Consider the following 15938-nt stretch of genomic DNA (forward strand, 5'->3'; position numbering starts at 1 on the left):
GTGCAGAGTGCAGGTAAATCAGCAATTCATATTTTAAAAACAATGTTTAAACAGGCAATGTTTAAAAAGGCAAATGCGCCCTGAGCAGGCTCGTACAGCACGGCAGTGCTTCTGTAACAAAGAGTTTCTAGAAGTCAACTCAGTCTATTCTGCGCAGTCGTGTCAGCATTCCGTTTTATCCCCCCCCCCCGTGCATCAGCTTCTAGCACGGTGACCTGGTTTGAGGCGGACCCGCTCTTACATACGGGCAACGTAGGTCAGGTGATCGGCTTGGCAGACACCACAGAAACCCCAAAATGGCGACCAGATTCAGAGTGCAGGTAAACCAGCAATTAAAAATTTTAAAACAATGTTTAAACAGGCAATGTTTAAAAAGGTAAACCCTCTCTGAACATCCTCGCACAGCGCGGTAGCGCTTCTGTAACAAACAGTGTCTGGTAGTGTCTGGAAGTCTTGATGCCTACGGGCTTAGTTGCGCGTTATAAATTTCATTTCAATTCAATTCAAGTCTACTCAATCTAGTAGTGTGCATTCTAATAGTGTCCCTTTAAGTGGACCATAGTTCTCATGTTCCAGCATGGGGGCATCTTCTGGTGTTGCGATTCTTATTCTGCCCAGTGTTTGGTGGTGATGCTATATAAGCCTCTTTTGAGTCTGAAGGCAGTGGCCAGGGAATAAAAGTAAGTAAAAATTATTCGACATGCTGTCTCTTCTTGTGGTAGACATGCCCCTTCTTCCAGCCAATTCATCATCACTTGCTTCTCTAACTTAAAGGGCCTCTATGCTCCTTGTGAAAATAAAGTACTGGGGATTTTGAAGTCAATGAGTGTAGTCTGTACAGCTTGGGAATTATTTGCAAGGTATGTGCCAGGACTTCCATTGTAACCTATGTTTTGATTGTCAAAAATGCCCTGTAAGCCTTTGATGAAGTTCACTAAGGGTGATCAGTTCAAAAGTACAAACTTAAGTAACTTGCACTTCACTTCACCACCCATACATCGAGAAGGGATAGAATATCTGGCAAATTAACTTTTCTGATACAGTAAGGGTGAAGACGTAATATGATGATGAAATCCATAATTAGCCTTTCTACAGGTTAGGGTTGCTCTTGGTATGTGTGTAACTTTTTTCAAATTCTTACATTTTTTTTATGAATTGAGGAAAATCAACTTTTAATCATAAAATGTGTGTGCAGAAAGGGTGGTTATACTGGTAAAACATTTCTTTGAGCTTATTGTAGATTGTACACTCTAGTTTAGATGATAAATTACTTGTAATATTTACCAGTAAAGTTAGATGTACATCATTGCTTGATCTTCGTTCACTGTGCCTCTTTTCTCCCCTCAGGTGGCTGGCCGTGTAGCGGAGGAGCGAGGCGCAGTGTTGGGCCATGAAGTTGGATACTGCATTCGATTCGATGACTGCACAGATCCTTATGCGACTCGAATTAAGGTGAAATGCTTAAGTAGGGAAATAGCAACACGTTAGTGATTTACAAATGGTCTAGCTGTCTTCCTGGAGGCCTGAGAAGGAAGTGTGCGATTGGCTTAGTGAAGTGAGTATACGCTTGGTGATTTAGCAGCTTTTTAGGAAACCACGAGTTAGTAGTGTGTGGCTGTCTGAGGTAAGTAAATATGTGTGTGCTTTTTATTTTTAAGGGATTAAGAGACCTCAAGGATTTATGTGATAGAATATATTCCTGTTTGAGTAGATTTGATGCTAGAAAAATTATGAAGAGAAGCATTGGCACTCACCTACCTGATTATTGGAATTCAATTCAATTCATGAAGCTTTATTCGGAACATACAAAATGACCATAAAGCACAAAGAAAAAATACAGAATATAACCGGTATTACAGAATTCGGATCAATAAAAGAAATACCATAAAAATACATACAAAATTCCTAAAATGACATACTTTTACGTGCATTAATAGACTGATTTAAAAATGTAGCAGTATAAAAACAGATATCGACAGCTTCCAGATTATTGCATCTAAAGTGCTACCGGCCCCTAAAAGGTCTTACCAAATACATAGGTAGAGTTTTGTTATAAAGACTGGTAAATGCAGCATTAAACCAATGATATAATGCTTAACTTACCAGGACGATAAACAGTCCTGATAATAAAGAAAAAGTATTTTATAGGTTTTTTAGGATGTGATGCTTAACGTCACAAAGATAACCTTAATTTAATGGTATGGTGTAGAAATTAAGATTTAATGATTTTTCAGCATAACATTTTTAATATTTTTGCTTAGTAATCAAAGGTGGAATTAATCAGTGAGTGGTAAACTACTTTAAAACAAGCATTCACAAAGCCACGGGTTTGACATTTGTACAGTGTTCTTTTGGCTTTGCCAGTGCTTGAATTGGAATTGTGGAACGACTAAATCATCTGAAACATTTATGCTACGGAAAAAGGGTTGTTTTCTTTTCTGCATCTGTTCTTTTTCAGATGATTTTGCTAAAGTAAATTTCTTAGTGCTGCAATTACACAGAGAAATCTTGCAGTGGAAAAACAATAAAAGAGTATGCAGAATATTTTTCCCAGATAGCTGACGTGTTTATATTAACTTCCCGAGCACCACAGGAGCGCTGCACTGGGGAGCGAGTGCTGACAAAAGCACCTGAAAAATAATGTTCCAAAAAAGAAAACAATCCTTTTTACCTGTGCAAGCCTTTTGTCAGCACAGACTCCCTTTTGAACTGGGTTGTTCCCAGACTGTAGGAAAAAACAATCCCCCCCCTGAAAAAAACTACTTTATCATTACAGTAGAGGCGAAGGACATACCCAAATAATCAATAGAAAAACTGTGAATCTGAAATACTCCTATAGGCTGATCTAAGATTGGCTGGGCAATGAAGCTAGGTTTGACTGAAGAAGGTTTTGGAGTAAACATGCCAGCGACTGAAGTAGACAGACACAAATCCTCTTAAAGTAATTTTAAAATACATAAACTATATATTCGCCATGGATGCTAAATATGACTTACATGTCAAACCTAAAAAGTGACACCGTACCGTATTAATCAGCTTATTTGATTTATCTATATAAAAGATAAGCCTTGAATCAGTCAATGTCGTTAGCATATACATGAAGAATAATTTCTTACTTAGTTTGTGTGACAAATAATTAAACGAGACCTATTGGCTATGCCAATGCTTGTTTTGTTTTACTTCCAACCATGCTGCACAGTAGCCAGGCAGCTGTACAACATGGCTTAAAATCCTTGAAAGGGCAATTAGTAGAGCTACTTGGCTTTGCCAAGGTTTTGTTTGCAATCTCGCACAGCTGCATAGCGGATAGTAAAAAAAAAAAAGCATTATATAGCGGCCAGCATTGACAATGTCATAGCACTTTAAATTTAAAAAAAAAACCTTTTAGCCATGATGCACTGATGTACAAAATTAAAAAAAATATAACACTGACCAAGCCAAAAGAGCTCACATAGACACGACCTATTGGTTTTGCCATTGCTTGTGCCACGGGGACATGAGCTTCAGCAACACCGGCGTGGGTCAATAAGGGGATGAAGCAAGGCAGTCAGATTCTTGTATATCGCTGCATCGCCATCAATATGGCATCTTACCAAACCTTTTATTAAAGAATGGCAGTCAAACTTGTGCCACATCCTTGCTACTGTTTCTGGCGAACAACTAGCTCTGTAAATAAAAATAATAATCCACATTTGTAAAGCGCAAACCATCACCCTTTAGGGTCTCTAGGCGCTGGGGGCCGTCGGGAAGATTAAGCAAGCTATTGCCCAGAGTCACATGGTGCTGGGCTAATCTGCCGCCGGCCCCGGGGATCGAACCATGATCCCCAGATTCTGGAGTCAGTCACCCTGGCCGCGGCGCCACACCTCTCCCTAAAATAAGTTCTATTTAGAGTAACCGTATGTGCACACATTCTGTAGATTTCTGAAAACCTGGCATCTTCTTAGCCCCCTCTTGCAGACCTGTGCTGCACATACTCGAAGAGAGTGTGGTAATACCTGTACATTACCTGACCGTGTAACAAGGTGCAGTAACAACAATACATTGGTGCAGACATTCTACAAATGACGTCAAACCCCCAATCAGCGTCCGCCAATGACAGTACAACACACAGATTACGTTTACTGGCACTTTATCTTATCTGGCATTTGTCAGAACATCGAATGTTAAAAATGTGCTAATAGGATGCGGAAATAGTAGTACAATGCACAGGCACACTTCCAATAATCCAAGTCCATACTAGTACACCATTGTGCAATAATATGTTTTACGCACATTGACTCATATTGAATGTTCATTAAAAGACTGTAGATATGTAGGGGACCACACGCATTTCACTAGTTTATTTTTAATCGAAGCATTGCAATAACAGCACACAACATGCTATGGGCGCATTAAGCAAATTACTCCATTGTGGGGTTAACCTAGTTTAATGCACAGGGGTGACTCTACACAGCAACTGAGGACCGTATGAGATATCTGGACTAAGTATCCGAGCAGGCATCCTCCCTCACTTATCCAGTATTGGGGTATCATACCCCGTCGCCGAGGCGGGAGTCCCACAGTAAATAAAAAAGCACTTTGTAGTAGTAGGCCCCTAGAAAAGGCCTGAGGCCTAGATTATAGTAGCCTATCTACCTCATTATGCTAAAAAGACCAAAGTCTTTGCTCCAACCAATCAGCTTACAGCACCCTCTAGAACCCTCTCTGCAGAGCCAGTTCTACTCAGATTTTCACCGCACGTCGTGTGGAAGGGAGTCTCCCTGAGTCTTGACTCAGTTTTTTCTTCAGAGCTTCAGGATGTCTGACAAGAAGGCCTTCTTTAGACCTTGCAGAACCTGCGATAAGAAGAGGGTCCATGTGGATGACCAGCATAAGGACTGCATTTATTGCCTTTATCCCAAACATGAGGCAAAAAATTGTAAGGTCTGCTGCACCTTCCCTTCTAAGACCTTAAGGGATAGGGAGGCCAGAGTCCTTTTGTGGCTTAAATCCTCTTCCACGGAGGATGATGATGGAGCTTCTACCTCTAGCAAGAGGGCGAGGTCTCAAGAGGATAAGACAAGTGAGAGGAGAAAACATGCGAAAACCTCCCACTCCACTTCAGGCTCTTCACAGAGATCTCAACATTCTGTCTCTGGAGCCTCAGCCACCAACGATTCCTCAAAGAAAACCGTGAGTAAGAGTTCTGCTGTCTCCTCACCAGTGACTACTATTTCTACTTCAACCTCTTCTTCTACGGCTATGATTTCCACTACATCTATCATTTCACCTATTGTGTCTACAAAGATTTTTAGTGTGGCTAAAAGAACTCTCGTAGACGACTCGTCGACGAAGACATCATCGTCAACAAAGCCTTCGTCTTCTAAAAAGAGCCCATCGACGAAGTCATCGACGCCACCGCCGACGACAGTCTCGTGGACGAAGAAAGCATCGACGACGAATCCGTCGACGGCTGCCCCGTCGACGATGAGCCCGCCGACAGTTACTCCGTCGACGACTAGCCCGTCGACGACCGTCCCGTCGTCGGTAGCTCCGTCGAGCCCATCGACGAAGGTCCGTCGACGGCAAGATCACCGACGATTCCTTCGTCGTCGACCTCGTCGACGATAAACCCGTCTACGACTGCATCTTTTCAGCTGGCGGATGCACCTTTGTCACCGGTGCCATCAAAACTGATGGATTCAGCTTTACTGAAGCCTATTGCTGGGAATCAGACTTTTTGTACGCCAATTTCAACGAAAGAACTTTCAACTCGTATCTTACAAGAGGCAACAAGGTTCTTATATATCGCCACTTATGCCCTCTCATCTTCTAGAATCTTACTCTGATGATGAAGAGGATGATTTTGAGGACAATGATAATGAAGGCGCTTTTGGTGTGGCGCGTCACCCATCTGATCATCTGATCAAGTGTCAAGATGATGATAAATACGACACTTACACTGAGCATTACTACCAGGAGGACATTATAGTGCCTCATGCTTTGGAACATCAGAGACGGCCTAAGGTCTCAGAAGTCACTCATTTACCGCCTACTTTGATACAGGACTTACAGGCTGTGCTGGCGGATTATAAACAACGCTTTCCGCCACAAATGCCTCAGCCTAGTACTTCTGTTCCTCCACCCCAAATTCCACCGCATTCTCCAGTCGTGGAACCTACGCCACCTGAATTGCCTCCACAAACCCCGGACACGTCATCAGAAGAGGAAGTAGAGGTAGGAGAGTTGCTTAACGCACCTTCATCAGACCCATGGGATGATTACGTTATCCCCATGCCATCCCCCCGACTCCTCAGCCTTCAAATTCACCACCTGAAGATGTAGGTGAGTTCCACAATCTGATGCAGAGAGCAGCAAACAGATTTAAACTCCCGGTGACAGTGGAGCAAACAGAGTGCTTTCTTCATGATTTTATAGAGGATACAAGGAAGGTGTCTAGAGCCATTCCTATTATTGATTACATTTGGAAAGAGGGCCTCAAGATAATGGAAAACCCCGCTTCTGTGCCTGCTGTGTTGCCAAGAATTGAGAAGAAGTACCGTGCCCCGCTCTCTAGTCCGGCATGCCTTATTGGTCATCCACTCCGGATTCAGTAATCTCTCAGGCTGCACAACAAAGGTCGAAGAACCCAGCTACCCCTATTTCTACACCACCTGATAAAGAGGGGCGACGCTTAGACCTTATTGGGAAAAAGTTTTCCACCATGGCTGCGGCATCCATCAGAGCGGCAAATTCTTTGGCAATTATAGGGCGATATGATCGCCAAATGTGGTTCGAAATGGCTGGTTTCATAGAGCTGATTCCAGAGGACAAGAGGCAGGAAGCGCGGAAAATATTAATGGAAGGAGAGCGCGCTGCGGCGGAATCCATCGACTGCGCATTAGATATTGCGAACACAAATTTCAGACAGTTGGCAGGAGCGGCTGTCTTAAGGCGTCAAGGGTGGTTGAAAGCCACTACCTTTCGTCCAGAGGTCCAATTGAAAGTACTGGACATGGCATATGACGGAGAGTCCCTCTTCGGAAAACATGTCGACGAAGCTCTCCAAGCAATTAAAACGGATACAGATACTGCAAAATCACTAGGGTCATTGCAGTACAAAAGAGGATCGTTCAGAGGCGCGAGAGGACGCGGTTATTCGTCCAGAGGAAATTATTATCAGCAAGGCAGGCAATACCAGCAGCAATACCACCAGAACTATCAGTCCTCGTATCGCCAGTCTGGATCGGCTGGTTTCTCTCGCCAAGGAGGAAGAAGACGCACAAACAATCAGGGACGAGACAATCACAAGAAACAGTGAGGTCAATTGGGCGCCACCTTCAGTCCCCTACCTTCCCGTGGGCGCAAAGATATCTGCCTTCCAACAACAATGGCCTCAAATAACAACAGATCAGTGGGTGTTGGACCTGGTCCAACATGGTCACACCCTGGGGTTCATCACCAAACCTCCAACAACTCCGCCCAGGGGTCCCCCTCCCCCTCGTCTTCACTTATTGATCAAGGAAGTTAAAGCAGTGCTTCTCAAGAATGCAGTAGAGAAGGTTCCAATCCATCAGAGAGGGACAGGTTTCTATTCTCGTTTTTTCCTCATGAAAAAGAAATCAGGGGAATGGCGACCGATCCTAGACCTACGCAATCTGAACAGATATCTCAAGAAGCAAGGATTCCGAATGGTCACCCTCTCGGACATTCTCAACTGCCTCAACGAGGGAGATTACATGGCTTTCTTGGACATGGAAGATGCATACTTCCACATCCCAATCCACCCAAAGCATCGAAAATACCTCAGTTTCACTGTCGCTGGCGCCCATTATCAGTTCAAGGTCCTCCCATTTGGCCTCAAGTTCGCCCCAAGGATTTTTACAAACTGCCTAGCTCCTGTGGCAGCAGCTCTTCGGGCACGCAAGGTACAGATCTCCCCGTATTTGGACGACTGGCTAGTCAAAGGTCGATCAAAGGCCAAAGTAAAGTCCGACATTACAAAATGCTGCAAACTCTTTACATCGCTAAGCCTCACAATCAACAAAAGCAAATCTCAATTGGTTCCGAAGCAGAACCTGCTGTTCCTAGGAGCTTTTCTGGACACAGTAGGATGCAAGGCATTCTTATCTCGAGAGAGACAACTCCGACTACAGGCTTTGGCCATAAAACTGTCAAGAAAAAGGTTACTTTCAGTTTGCCTATTTGCATCACTTCTGGGGATGTGCTCTTCGGCCATCAACCTCATTCCATTGGCACGTCTAAAGATGCGGCCTTTACAGGAAGAGTTACATCGTCAGTGGCATCAAGCGACAGGCTCTTTCGAGGACACCATCACAGTCACCAACAAGATGGTGCATGCTCTTCAATGATGGACTCAATTGAGCAATCTGGAACAGAGGCTCTCATTCTTGCAAGCTCCTCCGGATTTCATTCTGACGACAGATGCGTCCATGGAGGGCTGGGGAGGTCATCTCCAGGACTTACAAGTGCAAGGAAAATGGTCTCAACAGCACAAAAAATGCCACATCAACAGTCTAGAGTTGAAAGCCATTTTTCTTTCTCTTCAAGCGTTCCTCCCCAGGATAGCAGGATCCTCAGTCCTGGTCAGAACGGACAACACTACCAGCATGTTTTATATAAACAAGCAAGGGGGAACGAGATCAGCAACATTATCCAGGGAAGCCCAAGAGTTATGGCAATGCAACATAACTCTCAAGGCGGAACACGTCAGAGGTCTCTACAAAGCTTTAGCAGACAAACTGAGCAGGTCCTCGTCAGATTGGCACGAGTGGGAACTGCACAACAACCAGTTGAGCAAGGTGTTTCAGCGATGGGGCAAGCCGAAGTTGGATTTATTTGCAACCCAACAGAACAAGAAATGCCGGTACTACGCCAGCAGGTACCCTCAAAGGGAATCAAGGGGGAATGCCCTGTCCATGCGATGGTCAGGGATTTATGCTTACGCCTTTCCTCCGATCCCTTTGATTCCACGAGTGGTATGCAAGATGAAGTTGGAGAGTTGCCGCCTTCTCCTAATTGCTCCCAAGTGGCCTCGCCAGTATTGGTTTCAGGAGCTCATGCTACTTTCACAGGAGCCACCGATCAGACTGTTGGTAACCCCAACGCTACTGTCACGCAACGAGGGTCAGGTACTTCTCCCAGACCCTCAGTCGCTGAAATTGCACGCATGGCTCCTAACTTCCTAGGATTTGAACATCTCCAATTCCTCAGGACTGCCGAGACATTCTAAAGAAAGCAATAGCCCAGAGTACATTAAAAACATATTGTCTCAAATGGAAGCGCTTCTGCGCTTGGTGCATCTCTAACTCTTTACACCCTACAGAGGCGCCAGCAGAGAAAATACTGCCCTATTTACTGCATTTGGCGCAATCTGGTCTTTCTTTTTCTTCAATAAAGGTCCACTTAGCGGCCTTATCCAGATACAGAAAAATGGCTAACACTCAATCGCTCTGCTCTTCATTGCTAATTAAACAATTCATGAGGGGTCTTTTCCGGGCTTATCCTCCAGTAAAGCCCTCACCACCGGAATGGGAGCTCAACACTGTTCTCTCACAGCTGATGAAGCACCCGTTCGAACCCATCCATAGAGCTGACCTAAAATTCTTGACATGGAAGGTTGCTTTGTTGTTAGCTCTAACTTCCGCCAGAAGAGTGGGAGAAATCCAAGCTTTCACTATAAAAGAGCCCTTTTTGCATTTCTCCCAGGACTATGTCACTTTGTGGACGAATCCAACATTCATACCAAAGGTGCCTTCCCAGTTTCATCTAAATGAGCCAGTCAAGCTGAAAGTTTTCTTTCCAAATCCTACAACCCCGGCTGAAAGAACATTGCATTCTTTAGACCTCAAACGATGCTTAAAGTTCTACCTCCAAAGAACCAAGGGCCAGATGTAGGAGCCCTAATACCGGTCGGAAACGGCCAAGTTCGTCCGTTTCCGACCGGTATTTAGGGTTTTCAGATGTAGGGGGCTGAAAAATACAGAATCGGTATATTTACTGATTCGGTAATATTACCGATTCGGTAAATTACCTAATCGGTAAATATACCGATTCTGTAATTACAAATGTAGGTGGCACAGTTTACAGTGCCACAGGCCCTTAAGAGTCGGTATTTTACCACACAATTCTATTGTGTGGTAAAATACCGAATTCAGGTGTGCATGCACATTTGTGCATGCACACCTGTGCAATGTGACACACAGACATGCCCTTAGGGCATGTATGTGTGCCACATTGCACACAAGCCTGTACTTGGGGTGCTAGAGGGTGTCAAAGTGACACCCTCTGCACCCTTGCAGGATTCGGTATTTACCGATTCTGTAAATACAGAATCGGTATTTTCCATTGATTCCTATGGGCTTCAAAGCCCATAGGAATCAATGGGAAATACCGATTCTGTATTTACAGAATCGGTAAATACCGAATTTTACAGATTCGGTAATTCAGATTTTAAAATTACCTACATCTGCCCCCTTCCCATTTACAGACTCTTAAATACTGAATCGGTAAAATTCGGTATTTAAGAGTCTGTAAATGGGAATTACCTACATCTAGCCCCAAGACTTTAAGAAAATCAGATCAACTGTTTGTAGCTTATGGCCAGACTACATTGGGTAAAGCGGTCACTAAAGCCACAATTTCCAGGTGGATACCCTCCGCCATTTAGTTCTGTCATATCAAGGCTAACCGACCGTTGACAAGGTCTGTTCGATCTCATTCCACAAGAGCTGTGGCAGCGTCTGCAGCTTTGTTTGCAGGAGTGACGCTTGAGAACATTTGCCGTGCTGCGACATGGAAGAATGTACACACGTTTACAAGACACTACTGCCTGCAATCAGCAAATCAGGATGATGTGGCAGTGGGCCAAGCTGTTTTACGTCACCTGTTTCCATAAGGAATACATTCAGGTACTAACGTTGGCTTATTTTATATAAAGTGCATACAATTCAGTATATGGTTTATAATATGCAGGCATATTTAACATATTATGTGTTTCTATGGTGTATAAGGTCCTTTCCTGTAGGAAATTGCACAATTTTCAATGTTGAATCTGATCATGATTTGTTAATAGATCAATCTTTACACGATTGTTGGTTGTTAATTATGCATTCATGGGGGTGCACTACAATAAGTCTCCCACCATCCGCAACCGACTTTGCCTGGTTTACTGCTTGCTATTCTGATTCAGGCATGTGAATCTATGAAAGATACCCCAATACTGGATAAGAAAACAAGTTACTTACCTGTAACTTCAGTTATCCAGTATTGGTATCTTTCATAGATTCACATGCACCCACCCTCCTCCCAGGAGAGTCAGTTCTCTAAGTTCGGGATACTTGTTCCCACTTGTGTTACGAAAATCTGAGTAGAACTGGCTCTGCAGAGAGGGTTCTAGAGAATGCTGTAAGCTGATTGGTTGGAGCAAAGACTTTGGTCTTTTTAGCATAATGAGGTAGATAGGCTACTATAATCTAGGCCTCAGGCCTTTTCTAGGGCCTACTACTACAAAGTGCTTTTGGCACTGCTTTTTTATTTACCGTGGGACTCCCGCCTCGGCGACGGGGAATGATTCAGGCATGTGAATCTATGAAAGATACCAATACTGGATAACTGAAGTTACAGGTAAGTAACTTGTTTTCTTAGTCGTTACAGGCTCTGCGACTACATACCAGAACACAAAGTAAATATCGATGAATTAAGGGATGAACTCACCCCTCCCCTGGCTGGAAACAGATTGATATCTGTGACACTACGTATCCCAGAATACACTGTGTTTCACCTTTTTGGGAGAGTATAAGAGAGCTATCCTTGGTGCAAAAAAAGCTTATTTCTCCGCAAAAATTTTGGCTGCGGAGAATAAACCCAGGGAGATTTTCACCACTGTCCACGACCTGGCTTTCTCGGACAGGGCTACCCTCAAACCCCCTCCTACCCAGTTTTTATGTGACTCCCTGAATACTTATTTTTTAACAAAATTAGTAATATTAAAGCTAATATTTCCCCTCCCTCCCCTTCCTTTGTTGATCCCCTTCCCCCGACTGCCCAGTCTCTTCTCACCTCGATTCCACCTCTTACTGAAGATGCGTTCCTGGCTATACTCCCCAAAGTCAAGTCAGGTTCTCCGGCTGACATCTGCCCGGCTCGCATTCTCAGACAGATCTACTCTGTTTGCACCCAGCCCCCTCTTACACTTTTGAATAGTTCCCTTGCCCAGGGGGTCGTGATTCCAGCTCTTAAATCCGCCACCATAGTGCCTATCCTGAAGAAGCCCGGGGCTGATCCTTCTGCCCCTGCCAATAACCGCCCCATCTCACTGTTGCCCTATTTGGGTAAGGTACTAGAGCGCCACGTAACCGCGGTACTCAGCTCCTTTGTCGAGGAGAATGGGGGCCTAGCATCCCGCCAGGCAGGCTTCCGGCCTAGACACTCTACTGAGTCCGTAGTGGTGTCGGTCCTGGGCAACCTCAGGGAGGGCATGGACCAAAACCAACATCAGGCCTTGGTGCTCCTTGATCTCTCCGCCGCTTTCGACACGGTGGACCATTCCATCTTGTTGTCACGTGTCGGAGCGGCGGGAGTCGGGGGTTCGGCCCTGGTCTGGCTTTCCTGCTTCCTGAGGGACCGCACCCAGGCGGTTCGGTTGGGGGATTTCTCGGCCGCCCCATTGAGGGTCACGTGTGGTGTTCCCCAAGGTTCTTCTCTCTCCCCTCTTCTGTTCAACCTCTATATCTATCCTTTGATTTTTGCTCTTCAGCAGCTGGAGGTCACCATTTATAACTATGCGGATGACCTCCAGCTCATCTTTAATCTATCCTCTTCTTCTCATTCTATTTCCAATTTCCAGTCTGTTATGATTTTTATCAGGGACTGGATGAATTTCAACCACCTGAAGCTGAACCCCGACAAGACCGAGTTGGTTCTCACGGGTGGTTGTTCCAGTCCCTGGAATTCTTTGTTTTGGCCTTCTTCTTTTGGCCCCCCCCCCACTCCTTCTTCCTCAGTCAAGACTTTAGGTGTCAAGCTCAATAATCATCTCACCCTTCACTCACAGATTAGCTCTGTTGTTTCTTCCTGCTTTCTCACCCTTCGTACTATCCGCACTGTCTCCCGTTTCTTTTCTCCCTTGGCACTTAAGCTGATCATGTCCGCCTTGGTGTTACACCGGCTGGACTACGCGAATGCCCTCTACAACGGCATTCCAGCGTACAGTCTGCGGAAACTCCAGCTGGTCCAAAACCAGGCAGCTCGATTAGTTTATGGCCTATCACGCTCCCACCACTCAACCCCTTTATTGAAGGCGCTTCATTGGCTGCCTGTTAGGGAGCGAGCCCTATTTAAAATAGGTTGTATGGTCTTCCAGGCACGATGGGGCTCGGCTCCCACCTTCATCTCTTCCTTGATCAGGGAGTACACCCCCACCAGAGAGCTACGCTCCTCGTCACAGTCATTCCTGCTGGTCCCTCGCTATAAGCGCAAAAAGTGGGGAGGGGCCAATTTTTCTACCTTGGCACCCATCCTTTGGAACTCTCTCCCCGACCATCTAAGATCAGCCACACATTATCTTCCCTTCCGGAAAGACCTTAAGACTTTTCTTTTTAAACAGGCTTTCTCCCTGTAAAACTGCTTCCACTCTCTTGAGTTTGTGGTTTTCATCTTTCTCCTCTGGTACCCTCCCTTCACAGCGCCAAGAAACCGCCAGGTGAATGTTGCGCTCTATAAATATTTTTAAATTCAAATTCACCAAGTAAAGTCAACCTACATAATACAGCATCCTAGCACCTGTAGTATCCGCCCTGTAGTGGGCAGCAAGTCCACGAACTGCGAGAACAGAACAGGAGAAGCAAAAGCGATATGTCTGTCAGATACTTATATGATGTGTGTATGTGTACATGTCTTGGTTTCTTTCTGTGTCCACATGTGCCTATCTGTACTTGCATCTGTCTGTTTGTGTGTAGGCATTGTTACATGTGCATGTGTCGGTTTGCATATGCCTGCGAGTGTCTGCATGTCTAGCTGCCAGTAACTGTGTGTGTGTGTTTGTTGTACGAGGGCCGGGTGAAACGTGAGCCTGTTATTGCAACAGCATGGGGGCATTGACCTGCTCGCCGGACATGAAAGGGTGCCCGGAGAGAGGCACTTAATTACCCATGATAAAGGAAAGGCAGATCGCGCCCCCACTTGGCTCTTCAGACAATTATATGCTCACAACCCCGAGGTCACACAGTGGAAACAATTAGAGGTTGGCAGATCTGCTGTGGTTTCAGGGGATGTTATCGGAGCAAGTGGAAACATTTATGAGATTTTTGTTTGTACCCACAGTGACAAATTGTTCCTCCCACTCCCCCAAAATGACACCACTTTTGGCAGAAATAAATGCCAAGTTATACTGATGCGCACCTTATCTTGATTATTAAATGATTTTTATAATTTCTTATAACAGTGTTTAAGGATTTTCCCACCACTAATATAGGCAGAGACGGACCAGGCATTGAAATTAAACCTAGAGATGCCTGGATGCTATTCAAAAATTGCAATGATGCATGACACTCAAATGTTTATGGGAATACTCAAAACGGTGCCTGGCTCATACATGATATCCCATTAGGAAAATAGTCCATCATAATTCTAGTGACAGAAATAAACAGATCAGTTTTAAATATAAACCACCTCAGTCCAAGTCTGCTGTAAATCCGATTTTGTTTCCGAGTCGGCATTACAAACCGTGTGGGACATACCACACCACACGTGTAGTAATTTTTCCCGTTCGCCAGAAAAAACATGCAAAATCTGAATGAAAATAAATGTTCGATAAGAACGTACATCTATAGTATAGGAAGCATAAAACTCCATTGAGTATGTTATCAATATTCCGAGCAGAAAAATTAGAATTTTGAGTGAATACTGAACTCGGAAATATTGGTGTTTACCAGGGTAAATTCCTACTGCGCTGACATTCCAATGTGGGATTAGTGCCAGTGAATAACCTATGAGTATTCCCGTAGGAGTACATATAATATCTTCACAATTGCTTACACGGAATCCAAGTGTGCTGACAATATATGCATTGCCTGTGTGTTGATCAAACGCTGCAGGGTGCCGTCTTTTCATAGTAAAATCTTAACACAGTGTGGCAATGGCAAATGTTTAGAGAACAAAGGCATTCATGTCTCCTCCAGGTCACCACGGCGGTTTGTTCTCATTTGACAGAAATAAAATGCGCATTGTTGTTGTGGACAAGCAGCTCTAGTTAATTGTTGCGGTGCTGTACCTCTCATGATAATGCAATAATGAATGTGGACGATACCATCAGAAGGGGGCGCAGCTCACATTTACTCACAATGCTTGTCAGCTGGTATCAGTTGCAGCCCTTGCAATGCCACACGCTGATGGATGGCCTTACTGTGCTCCGCGATGTCCTCTAAGGCACAGCAAATATTTTATGCATTTTGTTAGATGGGGATAAGTGCGCATGCTTATAAGCAGTAACGCGAACTGACAAAAGAGGAATATTCCGATTATTAAGCATGTCAGAGACAAACAGCACAGTCATATTCGTGATTTCCATTTCAGTCTGATGGAACTGAGAACATTGAGCCGGAAGCACTTTTATATACTGTAGCATCGTCCTAAATATGCAGGTGACCCTAATAATAGACGGACGGCGCTTTGAAAACACCACTGCCACAAGCCAGAGCTGTCTACAAGCTTGCACGGCAGCAGGAGGAGGCGCAACAGCAGGGGGGAGGAGGGGGGCCTGCACTTGCGGGAGCGATAATTGCTGCCATTTGGTGGCGTGCGCTCCCGCAAGTAGATCGCCTCACGTGCACGCTTTGCCATTGATGGCAATGCAACACGTGCACATTTGTGGCCCAAAAAGCAAGTCGATTACATGAGGTTCCCCCTATGCAATGCATGCGCGTTGCGTAGGCAAG

General features: G+C 44.8%; 1 protein-coding gene and 1 pseudogene across 1 annotated transcript in view; both read left to right on the forward strand.

The window, feature by feature from the left end:
- The window catches only part of DHX35 (DEAH-box helicase 35), a 593749-nt gene that overhangs the window by 228184 nt on the left and 349627 nt on the right, over window positions 1-15938 (forward strand). The window contains exon 5 of the mRNA XM_086932268.1: window positions 1348-1452. Coding sequence (XP_086788394.1) covers window positions 1348-1452 — 105 coding nt within the window. The remainder of the gene's footprint in view (window positions 1-1347; window positions 1453-15938) is intronic.
- On the forward strand, window positions 6097-7303 carry LOC147705821 (uncharacterized; annotated as a pseudogene).

This window comes from Lissotriton vulgaris, chromosome 7 (genome assembly GCF_964263255.1).
Source record: "Lissotriton vulgaris chromosome 7, aLisVul1.2, whole genome shotgun sequence".
NCBI lineage: Eukaryota > Metazoa > Chordata > Amphibia > Caudata > Salamandridae > Lissotriton > Lissotriton vulgaris.